We start from the raw sequence: 26,737 nt of genomic DNA on the forward strand, positions 1-26,737 counted from the left end.
CAGGACTACTTGTGCGTTTCCAGTCCAATTACACCCAGTGCCCCTCTATATTAAAATACACTGAAAATGAAACAGCCTTATTTAAAATTTTCTCTTTAATGCTCACAGCTAAAAAACACAGAATAAAAAAAAGACATTGTTGTGATGTGCTGTACAGTCGGCCAGCACAATATTATATTTTAAGATGTAACGGTGAAGGCAGAATCCCTCACCGCCGTCAGCTGTACAACAGCTGCTGACATCCACACGTAGCAAACACACTCCCCAGGAAACTGTATTCAAAAAGGGACACATTCAAAAACCAAGAGTAAAGTGCGTCCAAGACAAACCTCTCCTGACCGTCATTTACAAACCGAAAGCTGCACCAACTACCATCCATGCATCTATACAAACACCAACCTACCCACACAGACAGACACAGGCATCCAAACCAAATGAGACATGTGGTTTTTGTAAACAGAGTCCAGTAGTGATTGCAGGCACCGGATTGGTCAGCCATCTCCCCCTCCTCAACCAGCTGACCCGGAGGTCTGGGTTCAACTCCTCATTCACTTCATATGGACTGGAGGCTGCATTCACCCCAAAGGACACACCCCTCAGGATGCCCCTCCCCCAACCTCACCATGCACACACCCAGACCCCACCCAGCCTGGGTCACATGGTGTTGTAGAGAAAATTGGGAGTCCGTTTCTTTTCGCTTGACTTCTGCAGCTTCTTCAAGGAGTGCATCATTTTATACTGTGGCCATGTTGCTGCAGTGAGTCGGGGGTGTGTGGCCTGCTGGGACAGGGGTGTGGCCTGCTGGGACAGGGGTGTGGCCTGCAGTGGTGAGCGGGAGCGATCGTCACAGTGTCCAGAGCCCCCAGTCGTACTGAAATTCACAGGGAGAGTAGCATCATGGGATTGGCAGTGGGGGCTCTGGGGAGACACGCAAAGCTTCTTAGTTGCGTTTTTGCGGGGGTTGTGCAGCTGGGGGTCAGAGGCAGATAGGCTTGTTGACTTGCGTGACTCTGCGAGGGAGGGGCTCCAGTCTGCAAGGTGATTGGACGAAAGCTGCAGGCAGCCCAGCTTGGCCAGGGATGCGGAGCGCTTCATGAGGGATGGGGAGGTCTGCTGGGCCACCTCCCCTTCGCCCCTTTGCGCCTGCACCCACCCCTGCCCCAGCTCCGCCTCCCCCCCCGCTTCACACAGGTATGTCCGCAACTCCTGCAAGGTCTCCCAGGTGTTCTGCAGCTCCGTCGCCATGCAGGGGGGGGCGTCTGTGTCTGTTTCAGTCTCCGTCACCCCCTCGAGCTGCAGCACCTCCTTGTAGGAGGGGCAGCTGAGTGCAGGGCTATGGCTCTCAGCTGAGCAGCCAATTGGGGGTGAGGGATCAAAGTCCCCTGTGTACCGGTACATGGTCAGCAAAGGCTCATGGGTAATCCACTCCTCACTCGGCTCCTCCCCCATCAACCTGGCTTCTCCCTCTTTTTCCCTCTCCCATGCAGTCAAGGCTTCCACTACAGCACGCCCAGTGCAAAGCTCAGGGGAAGTGCTCTCCAGCAGGGAGCAGCTGCTCCCAGCCAGGGGGATTAGGAAGGGGCACAGGGCACTGTCCGGGGCGGGGTCACGGTTACGGTCAGGGGACAGCCGGCATATCAGGGGTGGGGTTAGGCGAGGTGATTCAGGCTGCGATTCGGCATCTTCGTCCTCCTCCTCGGGCCCGTGGGATCCTGATTGGTCAAGGGTGGGGGCCACCTCACTCTCAGTGAGCATGTGACCGATCTCCAGGAGGGGTTGCCGCGTGACTGCACCATCGCTGCTTTCAACAGCTGGAGAGAAAACCTAGAGAGAAAAATTATAATTACCTCTGTGAAAAACGAAAGCGATGTTTTTTTTCCAGGATAAGCATCTGAAAAGCAGATTTACTGCAGGGCCGCTGAAATACCACACACACCTGGGCCTGACTTACTCTGCCTGTGACTGACCACTAGATGGCCTAACTGGACAAGAAAGGCCAAGCTGGGAAACAGGGAAGAATATTTTCTGACAATCAGAATCTGTATTAATGAAATTCCTCCCATTACATCAGAGAGAAAAAGGTGGAGGCCCTTTTTTTTTTGGGGGGGGGGGGGGGGTGCAGTCCTTACGATACACCAGCCACAAAAAGCTGCTTTTTGGTTCAGTTTGCAAAAATACTTTTTAAAAGTATAGAGAGATGGTCCCTGGGTTACGATATTTCGATTCCATTGCGTTTTTCCACTTTCAGTGACACATTACATTATTCAATAAGTTACATGAGATGTTCAACATTTTATTATAAAACAGGCTGCGTGTTAATGATTTTGCCCAACTGTAGACTAATGTAAGTGTTCTAAGCATGTTTAAGGTAGGCTAGGCTAGACTATGTTGTTTGTTAGGTGTGGTGTACTATATTAAAATACAAATTTATCGTAAGGTGAAAATGTATTACAGTAGGTTTATCGAAATGTAACCTCATCGTAACCTGGGGAGCATCACTATAGACAATAAGGCTGCGGATGACAGCTGACCAGCAGGAGGCACTGCATCTAAATTCGTCGAGGCAATGCAGCTTATTCCCACATTTTGAGGTTACATCTATACATTACAATGACATACCTTTGCCTGAATTACTGGTATCACTAGACACCTGGATTTTAATTCCTTTACCCTGTTAAGGGGTTAATTATGTCTGAGTACCACTGACATGGCACAGCCCTCAGAGGCATTCGGTTTAAAGCCAAAAATGTAAGGAAAATCAGTTCATTTTGGTTGTGTTAATGCTTGCATGTGGAGAATGTGGAGTTACTCTAATAGTCTGGAATCAGCTTAAAATTCCCCTCACCTTGTCCTCGTCCTGCAACACAGCAGAGACAGGTATAACAGCTGGGTCCTCGGGGTGTAGCAGCTGTGGCTGGGGAAGATGGTCACTGAGGTGAGGCGTCTGAGGAGGTGCCTGCTCCGAAAAAGAGCGTACCGAAGAGCCCTGAGAAAGGCCCACAAATTTCTTGCGGGCACTGAAGAAGTCAATGCTGTCAGTCCCTGGGGGAGAAGTGGGGTCCTGCGGGGGGAGCGTTTTGGCAGCAGGGGCTGGAATCCCACTCTGATCAGTCTCTTCGGGGTCGTCATTTTCAGTACCCAGTGGGGATCTGTTTGCAATGGAGGCCCCTGGAGTGTCTCCTTCAGGCACTTGGGCAGCACATCCTACACTCTGACACAGGGGCTCGGATACACCCGGCTCATAGCTAGATGTGCGTTTTTGCTCAGGCACTGCAGTAGGCAGCTCAGATGCATCCTTACTGATTGCTTGCAACTCGGGTACGTCCAGGGGTGCTGCTGCACTGAGGGACAGGAGATGCAGGGCTGGGGGCGGGTGTGGACGCCCGACCAATACAGATTTGGCTACGTTCACTGCTGCACGGTCCAGCCCTTCATCGGGCACCACCGTGGCCGCCTGCGGCTGGGGCAGTGATGAGAGTGGGCGGTCCACAGGATTGGCCAAGCCATCCTGGCAGTCAAGCGAGGGCGGGTCAGCCCTGTGGGCAGTATCTGGGGCGGCCAGGGAGTCCATGGTATCCAAGAAGCTCTGCAGCGAGGGGGGGCCATTGCTGGTGTCATTATGTGGGTCCGAGCGGGCCGAGCGTGTGGGGGGTCTTGCAGGGGGACTCCCGACGCTCGGAGAGGTCGCTGTCCGAGTGTGAACGCCACAGCTTGTTGTGTCTCTGCTTGCTGGAAGGTTGGGGAGGAGATATAACAGATGCATACAACCATGGAATCCAAATGACTCCTAAAAGGGGGTGGGGTTCATGGTGGGCGGGGCTAGTGGTGGGCAGGGCTCACCTGGCCAGTAGGATACCCTGGTATTCCTCCAGCTGCCGCATGAAGGAGGGGTTGGGCTTGGCCACGGTACGGCGATCCTTGACATGGTCGAAGGCGCGCTCCAGGTCCCAGCCGTACTCCTTCATGGCGTAGGCGATCACCGTGGAGGCCGAGCGGCTGACGCCCATCTTACAGTGCACCAGGCACTTGGCTCCCGCTTTCCTGGAAGCGCGACCAAAGAGATGATGCTTAAAACTAGAGCCCGACGCACACAGAGACGGGCAAGACCTTGAACATGAGCGTGGTGTCATGAAGCTGCACCTACACAGAAGCACAGGCACACGCACGTCCAAACTTACTTGGCCTTGGAGATGAACTTGTAGGTATCGTTCCAGTAGGCCAAGAGGTCAGTGGCCTCCTCGTCGTACACGCGGATGTTGTGGTACTCAAACAGACCAGGGAAGAAGTTGTCGATCTCACGTGTCACGTTCAAGATGAACCGCACCCTGCGAGTCAGGCAGAGGGGTTAGCACAGAACCAGCTGAGGCGGGGGGGGGGGGGGGGGGGGGGGGGGGGGTTAGCACAGAACCGGCTCAGGCAGAAATAGTAGAAGAATCGTGACCAGACCCAAAGCGAAACAGTTACTATTTGGGTGAAAGTTCAACGTGCATGCAGAAGAAAGGCTCATCTCGGGGGCGGGGGGCAGTTGGGGGTCTGGAGCCTCTTACCCGCTGCTCTGAAGCTCCTCCAAGTTGGATGCATTCCATTCTGAACCCTAGGAGAAAACAGGACAGACAAACCCGTATGTCAGCATCTGGAACCCAAGTCTAATGAGTCATATTCCTCATTAGATACCAGCCAAGCAAACCAAAAAATTCAGAAAGCCCAGGGGGAAGCGAGCCAGGTCCAACACTGACCAGGAAGACATGCTCGAAGATCTCCGTGGGGCTGTCCATCTGGCCCAGGATGACGATCATCTCGTTGTCAATGAACTCTTTAAACTCCCGCAGGTTACACACCATCTGCATCTCTAACTCCGTTCGGATCTGGGTGTCAAAACATTCAAACGTTCAGTTGATCAGTTAACAACCGATCTTAGCCCTATTAAACCAAGACAGTTGAAATGTTTTCTGCCACACACCTTATAACAGGCTTTCAATCAAACTGGAATGGCAGGTTTTAACTCTAACGTAATGTGAGATGCATGGGAGGATAGGATGGGGGGGGGACACCAACCTCTTTGGAGGTGATGTTCTCCAGGTCTTTCTGCATCATGATCTCCCTGAGTCGTGTCTTGATCAGCCTCTCCGTCCGCTCACGCTCTGTTGGCCTGTAGGGGGCAGTGCAGACAAACCATTACAACATATAAACAAAAAAATAATAAAGCGCGTGCTACTCAAAAGGGCCGAGATCTGGTTCTCCCACATCTGCTGCAGCAGCCACTGGTACTGATCTGCTGCTGCCCTATAGGTCTACCAATCTTTCTAAGGCTGGCAAACTCATCTGAAATCATTATCTGCACCATTCTACTGCAGGTCACCTGACCTCTGCATCAGACACCTATGAGGTCAGCACTGGGCAGCGGGGGAAACACTCACAGATCATTGAAGAGCACGGGCGAGTCGGCACGGTGCGACTGCAGATCCTGCATGGCGTTCCACTCGTTGATGCAGGCCTGGCCTGAAGCCACGCGGCTCTGGTAGTAGCTGACCCAGGTGAGGAACAGGCTGCCTGGGTAGTAGTTGTGGCACCGGGCCACCTCACAGGCCTTGTGGAGGGACTGCAGGGCGGACCTGGGGGAAAGAGGGGTGAAGACACTGCTGAGGGTTGTGGGCCGAGTCATTGGTACGACCCATAAAAGGCAGAGAATGGTGAAGGAGAAGAGAGCCGACTCGGGGTAGACGAGCAACAGTAGGAGGACCGTGGAGCTCACTCACCACATGGCCTGCACAGATACAGGTTTGAAGACGTGGACCCTGTTGACCGTGGATACACTGAAGCCTCTGTGAACACAGACAGGAGGAGGGAAACACGACCAGGTCAGAGAGCACAGAGATAGCGCAGCAAAGATGTGGAGGAGGCGGGGCTTACCCATCGCCATCCAGGTGGATGAGAGTATCACTCCAGAGGGGCAACACCAGACCTACAGTACATGTGCTGCAAGAGAGACATACACAGAGTCACTCAGTGCTATGCAGAGTCACGCTGCACTAAAGAAAGCAAAGCATCCCCAGAGGTAAGACCTACCTGTCAGAGGAGCTGAAATCTATACCGAGCACCATGCTCTCCTCTGTATCCTGGCGGCCGTTGGTGGTCACCACCACCATGTAACGTGTGCACTGGGTGCGGGCGCTCTCCAGACGCACCGCCTGGGGGGGGGGGGGGGGGTGGGTGGCTATTAGTATGAACAGGAATAGCCTTGAAGACAACATGGGCGGAGACGGCCAATGACTCACCAAGCGGATGGAGTCCTCCGGACGGAGCAGCATGAACATGGTCTGCAGGTGCTGCTGGAGGTCACCTGGAGGGCGGAGCATAAGACATGGACACACCCACCAAATCAGTGAGAGGAGCCCGAGACAGACATCCCCCCCCTCCAGGAGATCAGGGTGGGAGAAGCCTAGTAGTACAGGTGTCCACCTACCTGCATGCTTGCTGTGCTGCTGGCCAGAGTGGGGGGTGAAGGAAGGGGAGGGGCCATTCCCACGGGGCAGGAAGAGGGCGGCACCCTTCACAGTCAGAAAGCTCTCACTGATTCTGCGGTGAAGAAAAGTGTAAATGTCAGTGTAAAGGTGCTGGGAGGTCGGCGAGTAACGTGGGGTGGACAAGATGAGACTGATGCACAATACTGCCCCAATACTGCCTGTAGCCCAGGGGCCGCCCTAAATTCAGCCCCGAGGTCGAGTATGTTTGCACCATCAGGAAGGCAAGACCGCAGTAAGATTACAGCTGAACCAACCACCTCCCCTTGCTAACTCCAGTCACTCATACCTCCTCCCCCCCACAATCCACTGATAGCCTTCACAAGGAGGGGTGGAAAAATCCCCCCCCCACCCCACTCAACAGCCACAATTCCCATTCCTATCAAAAACACACAAAGCAGTGACATCCCATGCTGATATCCAAGATCAGAATCCTAGCCTGATCCATTTCATCTGTCGCATCTGCCTGATTTACGTCTCTTAGGTTCTGTGACGTGCCGCAGGAAGCTACGAGCTGTCAGAACGTCAGCCATGTGGATGTTTGATTCAAAGCCAATTCGATTGAAAGTGGTGCAGCAGCTATCAGCAATGTGTGCAGTGGCGTCCTTTTGAGAGGAGGTAGCAACAGAGCGTCATTTAATACAACAAATCTAATCAGGCATCATAAGAAACAACACTGCGAAATCACACAGCTTAGATGAATGCAACTACACGTACCGTATATGTATGTATATTTAAATATTTATTAAAAGATACGTACTGGGACTTGGAATCGGCAGTTATAAATACCGAATGTGGATTGGAACACCCTCACTACAAAGTGACAACCACATGCTAACAGGGTACATTCCTAAAGGCAAAGACGCAACAATTCTGACCCCCACTGGAGCTATCTAGAAATAAGGTAGCTGGTCACACAGAAGCTGTGAAGGAGCTGGCAGAAAGTTAACGCCCCCTGCTGCCCCCCCCCCCCCCGACGCTAGAGCGCAAGCCCTGGCCTTCACCCTATCCATATTTGTCATGCTTCTGCAGGGTGGGGGGGTAAATATATACATACAAATAAATAAATATAGTAACAGGTTGTCTAGAAGGTCTTCCGAGTGCAACCAAGAAAGACCAGACACCCCCCACAACCCCCTGTGACAGTGACACAATTTTAACTTTTAGCACCACTAATATGCAAACTGAACTATATTAATTTACCCCCGTGCCTCTCAGCTTAGCCCCATAGCTTTACTAACACGATTATTCAACTTATCAGCGTAATTCAAGCTCAAACACTTAAGGCACAGCGACAGAGAGACAGATTAATAAAAAAAAGGAGGAGGAGTTGGAGGAGGCGGTAACTCAGGAAGAGGAGAAAAAAAAAATTCTTAAAACTGGCTGTTTCTAATACGGCAAGGATCTAAAGCCTGGCCCCCGGCTTCTCGTTGGCTGGAAGGGAATTCCAGCTGGCCAATCGGAGTGGCCATGGCCATTCTAGAACAGAAAGGGGAAATTCCCAGACAGTCCAGGGAGGGGGGGGGCGTCACTTCACTGACCCACAAGACAGCCTGGCACCCAAAGTAGTAGAGAAACATCACTCAGATGTCTGGGGATGGGGGGGGTTAATTAATTACACCTTTACAACGTTACTTTCCATCATCTCTTTAGTTTCTTACATTTAAGAGCAGAAAATACGAGTTAACTGCACTGATGTGTCTGAATGTGAATGTGGATCGCGGGGGGTCCGGAGCCCATCCCAGGACGAGGGGCCAGCACATCACAGGGCTCTGAATGTAATATGTTCAACGACATTTAACAATTTCGGCTTTTTTTTACATCTGTCAGGTTGACGATGGGTTTGGCAGTTTTAAGCCCGAATGTGCAGTTTCGGCTTTGCTCAGTACACCTGCCTTTGCCGCTTCCCGAAGACGCCACAGAGCAGGAGCGCAGTCACTGATTAGCCAGGTGCTGACGCACAGGCGGCATCTGGGCAGGCCCAGAGCAGGGGATCCGCTTCAGGGACTCATGTTGGCGAAACCAACCCGCCTACCATGTAAATCCCACGCTAAAAGCAAATGACGTGACCACCGCGGTGACAGTCCATCTGGCGAATTCCCATACAGGAATCACTCTCGTGAAATCGACTTCCTGCGCACGAGTGATGCCAATATATGTATACCACCATACGGCATACACAGCCCCACCCCCCCATGTGTGTTCAGTGATATTACTGTAAGTTTATTCATTGTTTCTCCCCAGAACAAAGAAAGTGGACTTTGGACCTCCCTACCCAGAATCCTTTGAATGCACTGAACATGGGGCTGATCAGCTGTAAACACAGGTGCAGCTGGGCTGCCGTTTCCTGGTCATGTCTCCTCCTCCTCCTCCTCCCACCCACCCCCACCCCCCCCCCCCCCCCAGAGTCATGTGATAACATTATTTAATCACGCGCGGCCAAGACGAGAAACACAACATCAGCTGATAACACACCAGACCTCAACAGCGAGCCCTCAATCAAAACACACTTTGCTTTCTACGAAATATGACATAGTACACTCAGGTCACCTAAACGGAACCCTGATTTCAAACCTTATTTAAAAGACCTCACCATCTACAAGACCTGCATGCTAAGCTAATACCGCACACCTGTATGACACAACATTTTACTCATTGATTTTTACTCATTTATCTGATGATTTTATCCAATGCAACTTTGAGTGGCAGGAAGGGTTGCAATCTGTGTATGCTCCATGGGATTCGAAACCATGACCTTCTGAAATGAGCCACCAAGCTCAGGGGCCAAAGGACCAGGGGTTAGTTCATATCCTACACCCTAACCTGCAAACTGTCCCCCTCACTAAAACCTAACACACCTCCCCCCTCCCTCAGTACCACCACCTAAGATCTTTAGAGGAGAGCTGACCTGCTGGCTAAGGACTCCTAGCCAGAAGACTGTCAGTTCCAAACCCATAAGGTGAGCCAGATACAGGAAACAGGAGAAAGACCAAGAAATCCAGCCAAGCAAATATGGAGAAGCCTGCTGGTCTATTTTAGGGTGACGCTCATGTCCATAGAGGGGCTGGGCTCGGTGGCTTTTTAGGGGATTAACAGCAGCACTAACGTGGCTGGAAATTGGTGCAAATCAGCATATTAAATCCCACAGGCATAACTTACAATCCAAGTGACTTACACAGGAAACTGACATTACGTGACCTGAGCCTCCTGACAAGTAGACCAGCCGAAGGCTTAGCTACAGAGCACTAGGAGCCGGTCACTTTATTTTTCATTTTATTTGGCCTCTTCAGGGAAGTACTGCAGGAAATGTTACAGAAAGCAGAACGTTTTATCCTGCCTTCACCTGGAGGTTATAATCTTGCATGCATCCTGTACCACGATGTTTTCTGGGCCGGCGGAATAAACACGCTGGAATGTTTTCAACGCGTTGCCGCTGTGTCACGGATACCCCCCAGCTCCGACTCGGAGAAACCACCGGCCCAGACAATCACGAGTACCCATAGCATGTCCAGACCTGCTGGGGGTTTCGATCAAACCTGCAGGCGGCCCGCCACAGGTCGGCGCACACCCGCCTTACCCCCAACCTGACAGCCCCGCTGCACCTGTCAACGAGGCTGCTGTGCGGAACAACAACAAAAAACATGTCAGTGAAACCTGCACGTTTACGCGCATTATCACTGCGGAGAGCGAGAGCCCGATCGGACCGCCGGCTCACACTTACAGCTGGATGATGTTGCTCTGGACGGCCATGGCGTTTTCGGCGAAGTACGGCGTCATCTTGGCACCGCAGCAAGCGCAGAAACGACCAGCTCCCGAGCCGGCGGCCACGACCGGGCTGCCTAGGGTCATCGGGGTGGATCTGAGAGACACCTAACCTCCAAGCGTAACAAAGTGCTCCGCCTTCGCTCAGTACCGAAAGTAACCGGGCGTGATACCGAGAGTGACTTATAAACGCCGCGAGTCTCTATAATAACTTCTTCGGCCGTCCGCATTCAGTTTCTGTCCAGGTTTGATCGAACTCCATTCCAAATGTCAAGTTTCCAGATCAGGAAGAAAAAGTCACGGAGTCACTTTAACAGCGAATATAAGTTCACAATAGTTCAGCAGGAAAAGAGAAATCTCCGCATAGACGAAACACTAAAGTTTTAAAACGCCGCCAAATAACATAGTAAATAGTGTAGCGATGACCCACCCGCACGATACCTATTTTTAAGTAAAGGCTGCGCGGCGTGTCCCAGCCGCACCGGGCTACCGCACACACTGAAACCTGGAGTGCCTCCGACTCCCCGGGACTTTAACTGCGGGGAGGGGAAGGGAGGGGAGGCGGAGACAGACACGTGTCTGGGCGGAAGGTGTAGGGCCACGACGCGCGGCTTTACCGCTACAGAAGCAGCGACAGATTTTTCGGCTTTTTACTTTTTCGTGAACTATCAAACACGTGCGAACCGGATCCGGACACACACACAATCGGCGACCTTCCGTTGAACCACCTATCGACATACCCCAAGGAGAAAAAATCATTCTTTGGCGATCCATAGTATGTGTCTGATGAACGTAATCGTTGGTGAAGTTTTTGTTTCAACTGATATACATTTGTTTAACAACAATTTCTTTAAAATTACAATAATTGTAGCCAGTACTTAATGTTTGTCACTAGACTACAAACAATTCTGGCATGTTCGCCCATTCTAGCGAGCTCCGATCTGATTTATATAACTTAATTAAAAATTATGCATTCTGAATTTTAATTGTCTGCATTGCCGTATCAGATTGAACCAGATCATTTTTTAAAGCATTCAAGTCGCCACCAACAATTTTGCATTTGGATGCAACATTACTAGACAACATGTAGATAATTTCAGGACAGCCCATCTAACCTCCTTAAGATGCACATTAAGCTAAAAATTACCACACTCTCCATAGTCTCCTACTGGAAGGTTCTCCACGCCAACAGAGGAACCAGGTCTGTCCTACCAAGGCAGTGCTACCGTGCAGAATCCTACTGACGCAACTTTCACGTCATTTGGTGGGTTAGATAGTATCAGGCAGCTTGAATTTCCTTTGAAATGAAGAATAAGGCTCTGAACACAGTTTGCAAACAGCCCATAGGTGGGAATGGTGTGTGTGCCCTGTGATGGGTTGGCACCCCGTCCTGGGTCATTTAATCATTTTACACCAGTAGCTTTTGGGATAAGCTCTGGACCCCTGTGACCTTGCGTAAGACAAGCAGGCATAGAACATAGATGGATGGTCTATGAATGAAGGTCAATGTCCCTCTCAAGACTAAAGGCATCTCCTGAGGTGCCCATTTTCCACAGGCGTCTTGTAAACAGGCAGAGACACGTGGCTGGTGATCTGCTGGGGCTGTGCTGCTTATCAGGGCCGAAAGATGATCCTCTGTTTGGGATGTTACCTTGGAGGGGGGGGGAGGAGTCTGGGTGCCAGTATCACCAGCAGCAGCAGCAGCACGGCCATAGGGATGAGCTCTAGTCACACGACAGATTGCTCAAGACTGTTGACACTCTGAGATGAGCCCTCCGTACACAGACACACACACAGCTCCATGTGCCCTGCTCCATCCCTCAAAGGAAGGTAACTTCTGGTTCCAGAGCAATCCAGAGACATCAAGCAAGCAAAACAAGCCACCAGGAGGTTGTGGGGTCGAAGCCCTCCTCTAAATAATGCTGCAATTATTTTATTCAGCAGGCTGATGGAAGAACTGAGCTTTAAATGAAGCTCAAGAAGAAGCATGAAAACAGTGGTGCCAGACACGTGTTAGGTTTAAGTGTTACAAACAATCACATGCTGCTTTGCATAGTACGTACACAGAGTTCCAACCAGTGGCACCTCTGTCATAGTATATTGTGCTATATTTAGTTCCTGTTTTGCAACGTCTTTTTGAGGAACCAAAAAGCGTCACTGTAAATAGCCACTCTCCCTCAGTTACCCCCACCTGTGCGCGAGGTTACAAAATGCGACAACTGGCAATAAACCTTGCGACAAATGAAACTAAACCTCCACCGAGTGATGACACCCAGCCAAAGAAAACAAGCCAGCAGGGTGAACCAGTGAATATAGAGGGGTGGGGGGGCTAATCGGCGAGACACTGCATCCTATAGATTTCAAAAAGCACACGGTGACAGCGAATCCATCCCCTGGAGTCTGAATGAACAGCATCGCGACCACGCGTCAGGGCCGGAACACACCACCAGCGGCTTGGCGCTCCTGTACAGACCCGTCTCTGTGGATGCAAATGGATGCAGCTGCCTCACGTGGTGGTGGTGGTGGTGGTGGTGGTGGTGGGGGGGGGGGGGGGGAACAGACCCCACCACCCCTCCCAAAAAAAAACAAAAAAAAAAAAAAAACAATGAACTTCCTCAAACACGGTCCTGGGTCAAGGCAAAGTCAAATTCAGCAGGGATGATAAAATAGGAACAAGGAAGTCTGTGGTAACAACCTCATCTATCCAGTTTCTATAGCACTTACCAGCAGTATTAGCAATTTTATATACAAACTGATTGTCAAGAACATTAACGGTTAGCTAACACAGCTGAGCCATTTCGTGTCACTAGTATACACCTGTATACGGCAGTAGTCTACTGTTACTGCAGGAACAAGATTAGTACCGCGTGAAGCAACATGGATAACAAACAACAACAACAACAACAACAACAACAACAACGTCAAACACCACCACCTGACAGGGTGGAATGGGGCTATGCAAACAAGGTTGCTTTTGACTGGCTTTTATGACAGTGACGGAATCCTATCACACACGCACATTAACAAAACAAAAAAACAAAAACAATTAATGTCACACAGGAAGATCATGGTCACTTTGACTCACACACCCAGGGCGGCGCCAACACACACACACACCTTTGTCTGGTCAATGATTAAGCTCATAAGCAAACAAATTTTCACTATCATCCACGTGTAAGGGCAAGTAAAAACATCTGACTTGACTTTCTCAATAAGCCACAAGATCCAAAAGAACAGGTTCTTTCCACACCAGAGGACTCCCGATGGCCCGCAGGTCAGTGTGACCTTTGACCTTTAGAAGGACCGCACAGAATGCAACAGATGTAGCCGGCACGCTTTTCCTGGAAGACTGTGTGCAGTACCAGTTTATACCTTTGAGGGTACAATTACTTGTCACTCGGGCTGTACCCTCGAGGGTCCGCCAATTGTACCCCAGCTGTAGGTAAATGTACGTTTTTGTTTAGTTTAAAAGCACAGAACTGGACACTGTGGAAGATCCCCAAAATACAAACAACATTAATGTACAAAAATGTACCTTATAAAATACAGAAATGGAATCCAAGGAACATTCACCTACAGTTCAAGGGTACATTTGGCAGAAATACAAGCAAAGGAACAACCGGTGCCCTTTTGTTCCCAACAGTATGCAGCAAAAGCATCCATGGCAAAAATGAAGTGTTTTATATCATTAATCATGAAATCTGAAAAAATAAGTAATGAACTGCAAGTGAGCAACACCTGACTGCAGGGAACATGGGCTGACTGGTTATACCAGTCTGCTTCGGGAAGCCTGTTGCACAGGCACCGGGTCAACTATTGTAGCCACACTTGCGCAGAATTCAGCAGCCAATCACAGCAGTAGAGGCAAAAGTGGGTGTGGCAGCCTCATTAATGGCTGCACAGGTGAGAGCAGGGCAGGGCGGGGCAACCGTCATCACGGCCGCCTGACTCACCTCCTCTGCTGGCAGCGCTGATCATCTTCTCCGCTGCCGGTCTCCTGTGGACAGAAGCACAGTGTTCAGCATCGACGTCGGGGAAGGCCAGCCGCGTCAGAGGCACTCCCACGCCCCGCCGACGAGGAAGAAAGCCTGGGATTTCCTGTCAGTCACTCTCAAAAAGGTGTGCCAACACGTATCAGGAAAACAGCGATGAAAAAATTCTTACGAAATTACAAAATGAATGACTGCATGTCTGGGAATTTGTCTCGTCTTGTTCTCTTGCTAAAAGCATTCGGTAACCAGGCAGCCTTTGTGCAGCCTCATCTCTGCCCCTGCGACGGCCATCGGACTAAATTAAAGGCACTTCCATCAAGTACCAAAACTCTGTAGGTAATTCAGCCTTGCAGTGGTACCAGCCCAAAAGTCCGACTGTGCTGGAACATATGATCTGAAAGCCATAAATACATTTGATACAAGTTAACTTTACTTATTTGGGTTAATTTTGCATATTTATTTAAAAGTGTTTCTGGTCAGTGAAAAAACATCTCTCAAAGACCGCTGCAGTACACAAACCGGCCAGGAGGGGGTGCGAGAGTCACACTAAGAAAGACCAGGAGAGTGACGAAAGAGGCTCAGGGTTCACAAGGGAAAACACGGCAGTAGGAGGCACCACAGAAAAAGTTCAATTGCTGGCAAACATACCTACCCAGAAGATAAAGATGCAATAATAAATAATAATACATTTTATTTATAATGCCCTTTACGTCACAAGATCTCAAAAGGGCTACATGGGGCAAATAGACCACAGGGAAACGCTGGAAGGCCAGACATCCAGATGGACGACCAGGACCAATGGGAGAGTGAGCACCGCACATGCTCAGATGTCACCCCCCAACCACCACACCCATGGACATCAACGTCATGTCGAGAGCATACAGGGTAAAACACCCAGGGTAAGGATGATCTCTCAGAATACACCCGGCCCCTGTGCACCTGGTTTTAATCTGTATCCCCCCCCCCCCCCCCCCCAAGGGAAATGAGCTCAGCTGTTTAAGGTGCGGTCAGTGGAAGTCATTGGCAGACCCGCAGCCGGCATCACTGCACCCACACGAGCTTCCTGTCTGAGTGAAAAACATCTGCCCACCACAACGTCCCTGCGATCAGTCATTCAGCCCCACGAACCTCAGTCAGCGGCCTCACACTGATTAGGGCGCTTCCTGCGGGGGTCAGCTGACCACTTCATTCACCCCTAAACAGGAAGATCCCGGTGCTCACACTGCGACGTGTGTATTCCTACAACTAGGGGGCGCACCAGCACCAGAATGAGAGCTGCTTAGGACCCTGGACCCGGTATGCTGACCCAACCACACATTACCAAACATGACGTCACTGCTCATCAAAGGGTGAAATTCTTACAATGTGAACTGTTTTTTTTTCCAAATCGTATCATTAGCAATCTACTTCAATCTACCAGATCAGTACAGTTCTACACAAATGGATTTGTGGCAGGTTATCAAGAAAAAAATGATACATTTTCCATAAAAAATTAAAGGTAAGAGTCACTTCAGCATTAAATCTCTTTTTTATTATTAAATTAGGTAGGTCTCTCCATTTTTCAAATTCCTAGATAAAACGGAATATCCACTCAGTGCCAAGCTCCAGATTCCATTTTAATGCACACATAAAAATATATTTTAATGCCTTGACTCTGCAGAGTTGACAGCTGCAAGAAGAATTATTACCTTTGTTTCTGCTCTTTTCACTTCTTAACCGTAACCCAACCGCCACAGTTACGAAGAAGCAAAACCAAATTGTTTTATAGCACAACATTAAAGGTTCAGGCATCTCACAGGACAACCTGCATGCGTTTCTAAATGGGATCACATGACAAGCAGATGATGCCATCAGGACCCCAGGCGATGTCAGCCAAACTCGTTTACTCCTGAGACAACAAAGAGTCGGTTATGTTTACGACAGGGTTGGTGGGGGTCTCAAGTGCCACTCTGAATACACTTTTCCATTGCGCCGATCAGGATAAAGATCAGAAAAATCAATCCATTTCTTGTTTAAATTGTTCAAATGCTGTACAAGAATTCAACAAGAATCCACATTTTTGCATGAACAAAACACACTGCTGGCCAGATGTTCAGCTGATCCATTAAAAAAGAAAAAAAAAAAAACATTTGGGCTGTTGGGACACTCAGTCTATGTCATCACGACCTGCTTTTCCACTTTTTACAGGACCCTTGTTACACTATAACCTGCCAGAGGAGTGAAAACCACAGCAGTCTCCAGAACTGCCCCGACAATCACACGCCTCTGACATCCGTGAGCCAAAATGCCCGCACAGCAAAAAGGCACCACCTAATGCAATGTTCCACCTCCTACACCTTCTGCCCCCAGCAATGGGGAAACATCAATAAACCAGCACCCCCCCCCCTTTCAAAGCCAGACAGCTCAGCCACCACCAAAATACCACATTGTCCAAGGTATTCACAGGTCCATCCAAGTCTCAGTCTTACCTCATGAAAATCGCACACATCAGGGAAACATTTAGCAACCACACACACACGCATATCTCTTGGTTTTCGGAACCTTTTCTCAGTTTGCAGTTTAAAATTTGGCAGCACTTTTGCCCAAAGAAGACTCAAGGAAGATACAGTAGATTACGCTTTTTAGCCATTGGGTTTCTAAAGAACCAACACAAATTCATGGGCCGCTAAATCGCAAAGTAGTGTGGAAAAGCTGTAGGAACATTTTCTTAAAAATATCGTGTGTCAGCAGAGTTCACGCTGCTCTGTATTTAATACCCGCTGTGTGACCTTTTCAAACTACTCGTGCACCAGTTTATTACATCTTTTAGACCTGCTTTCCAAACCCCACCTTAAATTCTCCGAGTGTGCGCTTTGCAAAAAACAAAAAAAACAAAACAGAACAGCGGTATATGAGGAATCCCGGCAATTTAGTCGCTTCCAGCTTTTCGAATTGCAGCGTTTCCTAAAAAATGCTCTAAACTGATGAGTGGCAACTGGAAATTAAACAATGAAGCCACGTTTTTATAAGATCTACGCCTATAAATGAGTCCCCTGGCCTGGACAACGTGATCGGTAGCTTTCGGGGCGTTACACTTAGCGGACTCCAGCTGGACAATTTTAATGTCATTTTACATCTGTTTATTTAACGGATTCTGAAAAACAGGGTCAACCTGCAGAGAGTGGTGGTTAAGAGCCGAGATCAAGGGCCCAACGCTAATGCGGGAGTCCTAAGCCTCACAGCCCCACACCGCCCCATTAACAAGAGGAATAGCCACCGGGTGAATAACCCAACAAACTATAGGAAGGAAGCACCTCTTTTATTCATCCGTATTCAAATAATTACAAGTTAATGATATTGCAGAATTTGTGAAATAAAGGGTCGGAAACTTTATCACCAAAAGGGAAGACTTCAGCAAAACAATAAAAGTAACACAATCGTGCCACTGGTATCGGGGAGGATAGACGGCTAGGAGTGAAATATGACAGCCGAGACAGACGGTTTGATTTAGCGCCTCATAAAAACTAAAAAAAAAAATCCCTACATCACATGAGAACTGGATGTCTGCTACGAGGGCTGTGTCATATTGATCTTGGTAGTAAAGCTCATTAATACTGTAGACCAGTTTCTCCAGGTCCCCCAGTGCGCCCGTAAACCCGCTACAATGCATCCGTGAGAGCCATTTGCGCATGCGCGGAACAAAGAGGTACTTTATGGCAATCCAGTCCTCGGTGGGGCATGGAAATAATGGAAAAAAAACCCTAAATGTACCGGGCGAGGGACAAAAAGAGAGACAGATACTCGTATAATTTTCCTGATTTACTCACCGACACACAGGGACTAGACGTAGCGCTAGGGGTCGGAGACCGTTGTACGGTGACCAACGCCATTCAGGATCCGACAAACCAAGACCTTGGAGACACCGACATGATTATCCGGGAGGGAGAGAAACACCCCAACTCAGGCTCAAGCTCCGGCTCCGGCTGCTTGGTCTGCTCGCTCGCTGCTCCTTCCTCTATTCAAGTGGTCGGCGCATGCGCGGAGACCGCCGGCTGTCAAACGCCGAAAAACCATTAACTGTATGAGCGCTGGACTAAATGAAATAGTCAGCTAACGTAACAGGTACAGAGATGTAAGCAAGTAGTGATTAGAAAACCATGGTTTAGGCAAAAATTTTTGAGCACAGAATTAAATTGAGACTTTCACAGCTGATGCCGGTACTGGGTGTCACACAACATTACTGACTGAAGATTCAAGCTTCTAAACCCCATCAGTAACCTCTCAGAAGTGACAGACTACAGGGACGTTACGTTTCCCTCCACACATCTGCAAGGCACTGACGGCTCATTTCATAGGAGGATGATTCTGAAAATTATCTACAGCTGTCAACTGTTAAAAGCAATGGTCTCACATATTCACACACTTCTCAGAAACCTCTTGTTTACCTCAGCCTACTTCACTGTAACACCTTTTAAGCAGTTTGTTCACAAACAAGCAGTTTGTGAAGCTTCCAGTTTTGGGTAAGACTTATTTATATTTTTTTTTCATGAAATGCAGAGGCAAACATTTCAGGTCCATAAAGTAAAAATCCAAACCAGGATTTTGTTTCAACCCACCAGTTAAGTATAAAGAGTCACAGACACAGAGTATTTAACTGGTTGGTTGGAACAAAGTCTTGGTCTGGATTTCTACTCTCTGGACCTGAAATGTCCGCCTCTGATGAAATGATACTTTATTTGGCATTTGCATGATTACATCATAATGCATAATTCTTTTTGCATATCCAAACTTGCTCTTCTTTGTGACATAGACACACATATACAAATGATCTTCGACTTATGATAAGGTTACATTCCAAAGAACCCATTGTAAGCCGAAAAATATTGTATGAATATGATATATGACACACTTGGGCATTTAGATATAATGAGGTAGGGTTACATTTGGTTAAACACAAAAAAACACTGCACTATATATCGCTAGACTAGGAATACATCAAAATTCAAAGTTTGAAGACTATTCAGTGTGCATCTGTATGGTACCACTGTTAAGTCTAAGTATCACGTATCAAGGAGCATTTGTATACAATTGGGAGCAAGGCTGAGTATTGGGTGAGCTAAGGCCTCCACCTGTTTAAGGGGGTACAGTGGGTTGTATTGCTATTGCCCATGGTTGATAGTGATGCTTGGGGTCAGCCATTTACCCAGCAGCCCTGGAACATTTCAAGGGTCGAACAGAATGTGACTATTCTTCCAAGGATGAGACTCAAATCGGTGACCTTCCGATCACAGGCATGTGAGGTCTAACCTGTGGAGCCACACACTGGAATTTTGATATTTGCAGTTTCCATAGACCACAGACCACAGACCTCCCATCCCGGTGCGCAGTGATGCAGGTCATGTTGTGAAGGGGGTTTCCTCCTGGCCCTCAGTATGTTTGGAGAGGAAGTTCTGTTTCCCAAGAGGCCATTCACAAACGCTGACCACTCAACATCCAGGTCCATCCATTACAGAAACGGCTTTTCACCAGCGCTCTGTTGACTCCATAACTGCAGAGTTACACACCTCCTCTGGCGTTAACACCAGCATAACACCAAATCCATGGAATGGACATCCATAGCCTAGCAGCTGCATACATCGTCACATCACCAAGTGCAATGTTAAACGTCACATGCAGTGGTGTAAAACACGCCACCACTGGACTCTGGAGCAGTAGAAACGTGTTCTGTGGAGTGAGGAAACACACTGGTCTGGCAGTTTGATGGATGAGTCTGGGTTTGGAGGATGCCAGGAGACCGTTACCTGCCTGAATGTAAAGTTTGGTGGAGGAGGGATAATGGTATAGGGTTGTTCTTCAGGAGCTGGATTAGTTCTGTTGAAGGGAGATTATAATGCTTAAGCATGCCAAGACATTTTGTACAATTCTATGCTTTCTACGTTATGGGAACAGTTTGGGGAAGGCCCTTTTCTGTTCCAGTCTTTGCCCCAGTGCACAAAGCAAACTTCACACAGAGCCCTGACCTCAACCCCATTGAACACGTTTGGGATGAACTAGAATAGAATTGCGAGCCAGGTCTTCACGTCCAGCATCAGTGCCTGACCTTGCAAATGGTCTTCTGGATGGCTAGAAATCCCTACACATTCCAAAATATTGTGAAAAGCCATTCCAGAAGAATGGCAGGCATATTGATATCCATGGATTTAGAATGGGATGACACAGAAGTTCCTGTGGGTGTAATGACCAGGTGTCCCAATACTTTTGCCCATATAGAGTAGGCAGGTCAGTGCACACTTGGCAGCGAAGAGCAGCTACAGCCATGGAGCTGAGGGTTAAGGACCTGGCTCAAGGGCCCACAGACTTGACCATTCTGCATGACGTCTGTGAGCTGGAAGTTAGCTATAATCTGAATTGTCTGGGGGTCCCAGAGGACTGGGTTGAGAAACACTGTTCTACATAATCACCCATGTTTGCCAGAAATTTGGCATGCCTTAATGGTATCTAATAATAATATTATTACATATGTGTAAAACATTCTTTTAGCTTTGCATACACAACAATGTAGTTCTTTTGCTGTTGTAACATCCCACATTTCTTCCATCTATCTGTACTTCTGGCAGTTTGACACTGTACTTTACTATATCCGTACATCCCCTTCCTATTCACCATTTATGCAAACATAGGGGTTTGCCTGGGCATGTCTACGCCCAAGATTTTGACAGATTCCTATGGCCCATCACTTGGCAGTTGCACACACCTTCACCCTCACCCAAGACTGAGCACCAACCCCAAAAATGTCGATATTAGGGCAACAGACATGCCCCTCCATGAAGCGTGCATGGGCACGTGCCAGACGAATGAAAGGTGTTAATGAGAACAACGTGTGAGCACGTTTTATTCAGCGTGAACTCAAAAACCGATTGGTCGGCATATCCACTATAATATGAATTACAGGAGATGGCTGACATCAGTAACAGGGATGGTAGTGGCGGTAATTAACAACAGTACGTTTGACAGCAGAAGGGGACTGTTTTTCATTTGTACTTCCCCAAGTCGATTTAATGTCAGAGAAAAACATCAAATGAAAGCAGATTCCGTATTTTCTCGAGCCATGACAGCGTCCAGCCACCCTCCCGTCCCTGTCTCCATTACCGATTCGTTATGATTAGCTCTGCTGGGTCATCTCTGCTGGAACACGCCCGGTTACTATGGGAGCGTGGACTTTCCCCCACATGCATGTCATATATTCACCGGTTTAAACTTTAATCTCGGCAAGTAATCTCACTGAACACTGCTACCGTAACGCATAATATTGTCCTTGGCATTAATAAATAATCAGACTCCCGCGAGCCTTGTGACTAATGCATTCACAAAACAAACCCGCAGTTCGACCTGACTGATTAACATATTAAGATTTTTTTAAAGCATGCCCTTAATCATAGTTATATTGTTGTAAGCGATCAGCTTCTTCATCTAACTTGAAAAACTTTAACTTGTTAAAATGATACCTGGGCCACGGTACAGATCGCTCGACCATGGTGGGAAATTTCAGACTAGGAAACTTTAAATTACGCTAGAAATGGCATCGCGCCATCTAGTGATCTTCCATAATTTTACATTTTGATAGCTGCGAATTAGTTTTTCACCCAGCCAAACTTGTCTATTAACGCTACCTTAGAAATAAGCAACATTCACGTTGCTGCGAAGTTGACATTAATCTGACTATCCTGACTAACTATAGGTCTCGCGTATTAAATTACACCGTGTCCTTATATATTTATACCGTTCCACATAGTAGTGCCTGTTGGTAAAGTAAATGTATTATCGCATTTTCGGTATTGCCTCCTACTTCGTTTTGGAAAAAGTAAAACCTACTCCTGATATATATAACAATAAATTGACTAATTGTTTTTGTTTGTTTGTTTTTTTTTTTTAAAAAAAAAAAAACGCAATTGTGATGTAATTTAGAGTATTTTACTAAAGCTCAGTGTCGAATCTGGAGACGGTGAAAAAAATTTCAGTGAAAATGGCTGTGCCTGGTAAACAGTGAGTAGCCGTTTGCTTTTTATTTTTTACTGTTTACTAACTCACCATTGTGATTGTACAGTTAAATGAAGATATAAGCGTAATTTAAACATCAGCATTAATATAGCGCCTGTTAAATGGTGTTGTTTTCCTGCCCTGTTTGCATCCGCAGACGGGTCAAGCCCGCGGAAGGCACCGCAGCTAGCATGTAGATTAGCCGATCCTGTGGTGTTTTTAAAATAAACGTGTGATAATAAATCACCAGCAAACGCTGTTTTGTTAAATGTGGTCATGTAGTCTGCTTAAAACATCATAGGTATCTCATCCCCGTTGTATACACTTAGGTAGTACTAATCACATGTAACGTATCACATTTTGAACAGTATAATAGTATTTTCTGGAGCCTGTCGAGCGTTCCTGCATTTTAATCCTGTTTAGCTGAATGTTAAAGTATAGTCCTTAAAGTAAGTATCGCGGGGCCTTGGTGAGATTTTTATTTTTTATCATCACATTCAAACCTCCTTTTTCTGAAATCATGCTGTGTATCGCTCGAAATCCCGGATAATGCAATTCTGTTCTTTTTTGATCTTTCTTCTTCTCAAGGTACGGATTAATTCTGCCCCGAAAAGGCGGCGCGAAGGAGGCTGCCGTGCCTCGGCCTTCAGTTTTTGGGGATGATTCTGATGAGGAAGTAAGCGGCTCACCCCCAGCATGTACTTCCATAGTAAACATCTGAGTGGATAAATAGGTGTAGTACCATTCAAATCACAATAGAAGACATAAGCTCGCGAGCGCATGAATGATTGAATATGGGTTTTCATTTCGGAGGTTGGTGGGTGAGGGTTTCTTTAATGTTTCAGATGTCTGTCGGGGAGAGTTTGCAGAAAGAGGCAGCAAAGAAGAAAATGATGAAGCAGGTAAAAAAAAAAACCGTTGGGGTTGGGAGTGATGCTTCATTGGAGCAAAGTTGTCGGATGGAACATGATTTTCCCACTGGGTCCAGACCCGCCTGGAGATGCAGAAGGCGCTGGAGCAAGACAGCAGCGTGTATGAGTACGACAGCGTCTACGATGACATTCAGAAGCAGAGGGAGGAGACTGCCAAGCATATGCTGGGCACAACAGAAAGGAAGGTAGGCAGACAGGAGCCAGGCTAACTGACAACCCCTCCACCCATCCAGGACCTGTATCAAGAAGCTGGATTTTTGGGTTAGCAAGATAACTTGTCGGATTTAAGGTACACCAGTTTAAATGGATGTTAGCCCAGAAGTTATCTAGCTAACCAAGAACTCTCGATACAAACCTCAGATATTGGCAGCACTGTGGGTGGAAAGATCAGGACAGTTAGCTGCTGTAATTTCACCTGTGTATGTTGTAGGATCAGTTAGACTTCTGATGCAGAAGACTATATGAATGCCTGATGAAATACAGCACTGCGCAAAAGTCTCGCGCTAAGAAAATTGTTTAAATGATCTTTATGTTGGTGTAAAACTGATATCTGTCGAAGTGTGTCAGCTTAGTCATTTCAGAACTTCTCCAAATGTCACCCCAGTGTAGTTGTTGACTTGACTGCCAGCACCCACCATATTTGACTAAGCAGTACTCCACAAAATTATTTAACTAATTAGGTTAATGAAACAATTAATTTAACAAATATATGGAATGGTTTGCGGTTCTAGCCATCCAGCAAGATATCAGTGAATTCTTGAAGAACAAAAATTTCAACAAAAATTTGGTTGTTTTTTATGTTATTGGTCATTTGCATATATTCTAATGAGAAATATCAGTGTATATGCAAGTGTATATGGTTCTGATGCAGGAAGCAATATGTATATGGTCCACCCAGATAAATAGCTTTAAACATTTTCTTTGACTGCTAAGACTTTTGCAAGTACTGCAAAAGCCTCCGTTTGACTCGTTCAGTGTATGGTCTGTTTGTCATGAGTTGATGGGCAGAAGGGTGGATATTTAAACACTGGTAGAGGCTCAGTACCACACATCACTGGGCATTTACATAACTGAACATCACCGCTCTCCTCTGAATAACCTCCACCCCCATTTCCTATCCTGTTCCAGCCCAAGTACATTGGCCAGTTGATGCGGGCTGTCGAGGAGAGAAAGAAAGAACAGGAGCGAAGGGATGAGAGGAAGATCCAGAAGGAGCGGGAGGAGGAGGGGGATCAGTTTAAGGACAAGGAGGCCTTCGTGACGTCAGCTTACAGGCAGAAGCTCCTGGAGCGGCAAGAAGAGGAGGAGAGGGAGAAGCGGGAAGCCGCGTTGGAGGGTGAGGGACCTGGGGAGGCCACTTCCAGTGGATGGGAGAAACTGAAAATGATTCCGGAATCCAGAATGATGAGGACCAGAAATGTCATGGGACTGTAGCAAGACGGATAACAAAATTACAGCCATTTGTGTCTGTTTTGTGTTTGCTGCAGCGGCTCTGGATGTAAAGAAACAGAAGGACCTGAGTGGCTTCTACAGACACCTGCTGAATCGGACTGTAGGCGAGGAGAGGATACCAGACCCAACAGCACCCAGGTAAGCTGCCTGACCTCATCACAGGGATGAATCATGTCAGTGCAGCACATTCTGTCCATTTCTTACATGTTTGTCTGATGGATGAACAGGGAGCAAACGACAGGAGAAGACAGGACCCAAGATGAGGCTCCAGCCAAACCCCAGGACACAGAGGACAGTCATGATGGTCCACAGGAGGGGGCGGGCCAGAGGCCTGACTTCAGCAGGCCTGCTCTCAGTGGCAGCCACTCCAAGCGGCAATACAGACAGCGCTCTCCCTCCACTTCTAGCACAGAGGAGCGGAGGGAGGAGGAGAAAGGGAGAGGGAAGGAGAGCAGGGAGGAAGAGAGGCGCAAGGAACGGAGGAGTCACAGGGACAAGGAGAGGGACCGGGATGACAGGGACGACCGGAGGAAGGATGAGAGGGAGAGGAGGAGAGACAGGGATGAAGATAGGAGCAGAGGAAGGAGGGACCGTGAGGAGAGGAGGGAGAGGAGAGAGAGCAGCCCGAGGGACAGAGAGAGGGAAAGAAATGGACTCAGGGAAAGGGAGAGAGAGAGGGAACGGGAGAGAGAGCGAGCCAGAGAAAGAGAGGAGGAGAGAGATAGGGGAAGGGAGAGGGAGAGGAGAAGCAGGGGTGGCGATAAGGATCGGGACAGGGCAGAGGAGGAAAAGGAGCCGCCCCAGAAGAATGAGAGCAAAAAGGAGGCTGAAAGGAGGGAAGGTGAGGACGAACTGGAAGGGGACACCAATCCCTGCCCAAAACCCACCAAGTTTGCCAAGCGCAGCAGTGAGCAGACGGTGACCTCAGCCAGGGAGCGGTTCCTGGCTAGGCAGATCGCCCGCTCCACCACCAAGGCCTACATTGAGAAGGAGGAAGACTAAGATGCAAGGAAGCCATGCAGAAGGAGCACAGATGGAGGACAACCTGCTGCAGTCAGCGTGCACAAGCCCCAGTGACTCTTCATAGGGATGTTCATGTTGTGGGAATGATACATGATTCAAAGCATTTGTCTGAACTTCAGTGTTGGACACCAAACCCCTGATGTAATTTACAAGATGTGTTTTTAAAGGATTTAAGAAAACATTGATAATCAGTGTTGTTGATAGAACAAGATTATTAACAATAATAAATATGTGTTTGAGTTCATGATCGCTTTGGAAACGAGACTTGGGTATCGAGCTTGACACCCCATATTTCTGCAGTTGTCTGAGATGTCCACCAGAGGGCATCACAATCTACAGACTCTGCGGGTTTTGCTGGGTCCTTCATGGGCACAGCTTCCCCCCCCCCCCCCCCCCCCCCTCGTGTTTAGGGTTGTTGCTATGGGAAGGACAGAGTCAATGCTTCCTTTTTGAGAGGCCAGACATTTCAGACGCTGCATGTTCATTATGCCACGGCCGATCCTGTACCAAAGCAACGTTGCTTTGTTGAACCGTTCTACAACATGCAGTATCTGGGGAGTGTTTCATCTGTGGGGGAGAAGGCCGGGAAGCTGCCCACGGTGGACTGAGGTAGGGTTACTAATATGGAGGATGAGAAACTGTACTGATGTGTGATATTCATGAGGAGGGAGATGACAGCAAAGGAACTTGCAGCAGGCATTTTGGAGAAGTGGGGCAGCCTCGTGGTGTAGACCAGTGTTTCCCTATCCGGTCCTCAGAGACCAGCAGACAGTCCATGTTTAGCAAAAATGTGGACTGTTTAGCAGGGAGCTGAGAGGGAGCAAAAACGTGGACCATCTGTGGGTCCCTGAGGACCGGGTTGGGAAATGGAGCTGTAGAGGAGGCGTCAGACCACAATGAATAGTCCCCAACTTATGGTGAACAGATAATCCAGAGAGGACACTGAGCTACTTCAGGTTTTCCAAACTACAGTGCTTAGCTAAATGTTTCAATTCTTGTGCATTGACTGGCTTCCCTTTATACCCCGGCTGGCACCAGC

At 48.2% G+C, this 26,737-nt stretch overlaps 2 protein-coding genes across 2 annotated transcripts; one reads left to right on the plus strand and one right to left on the minus strand.

Moving 5' to 3' along the window:
* Nucleotides 1-77: 77 nt before the first annotated feature.
* LOC125712944 (protein phosphatase Slingshot homolog 2-like) lies at nucleotides 78-18,272 on the minus strand. Its single transcript, XM_048983576.1, is given in 16 exon segments — nucleotides 78-1,824; nucleotides 2,846-3,634; nucleotides 3,636-3,729; nucleotides 3,841-4,041; nucleotides 4,179-4,325; nucleotides 4,548-4,594; nucleotides 4,737-4,865; nucleotides 5,056-5,149; nucleotides 5,418-5,612; nucleotides 5,757-5,822; nucleotides 5,911-5,976; nucleotides 6,067-6,188; nucleotides 6,276-6,340; nucleotides 6,464-6,576; nucleotides 14,237-14,280; nucleotides 18,082-18,272. Coding segments are annotated over 16 exon segments (3,405 nt in total). The 5' UTR covers nucleotides 18,145-18,272; the 3' UTR covers nucleotides 78-654.
* Nucleotides 18,273-22,207: 3,935 nt separating this feature from the next.
* On the plus strand, nucleotides 22,208-25,942 carry nsrp1 (nuclear speckle splicing regulatory protein 1). The gene is made up of 7 exons (XM_048983235.1): nucleotides 22,208-22,297; nucleotides 22,880-22,967; nucleotides 23,137-23,193; nucleotides 23,280-23,408; nucleotides 24,352-24,559; nucleotides 24,711-24,813; nucleotides 24,903-25,942. Exons 1-7 carry the CDS (start codon nucleotides 22,278-22,280, stop codon nucleotides 25,675-25,677), a joined length of 1,380 nt encoding a protein of 459 aa, XP_048839192.1. The 5' UTR covers nucleotides 22,208-22,277; the 3' UTR covers nucleotides 25,678-25,942.
* The last annotated feature ends 795 nt before the right edge of the window (nucleotides 25,943-26,737 follow it).

Source organism: Brienomyrus brachyistius, chromosome 18 (genome assembly GCF_023856365.1).
Source record: "Brienomyrus brachyistius isolate T26 chromosome 18, BBRACH_0.4, whole genome shotgun sequence".
Taxonomy (NCBI): domain Eukaryota; kingdom Metazoa; phylum Chordata; class Actinopteri; order Osteoglossiformes; family Mormyridae; genus Brienomyrus; species Brienomyrus brachyistius.

Bases quoted from the DNA above. Each gene is read 5' to 3' on its own strand.
- nsrp1 (XM_048983235.1), top strand. From the start codon at position 22,278: ATGGCTGTGCCTGGTAAACA. The intron at 22,298-22,879 runs GTGAGTAGCCGT...CTTCTTCTCAAG, and splicing joins ATGGCTGTGCCTGGTAAACA to GTACGGATTAATTCTGCCCC. The intron at 24,560-24,710 runs GTGAGGGACCTG...TGTTTGCTGCAG, and splicing joins GCGGGAAGCCGCGTTGGAGG to CGGCTCTGGATGTAAAGAAA.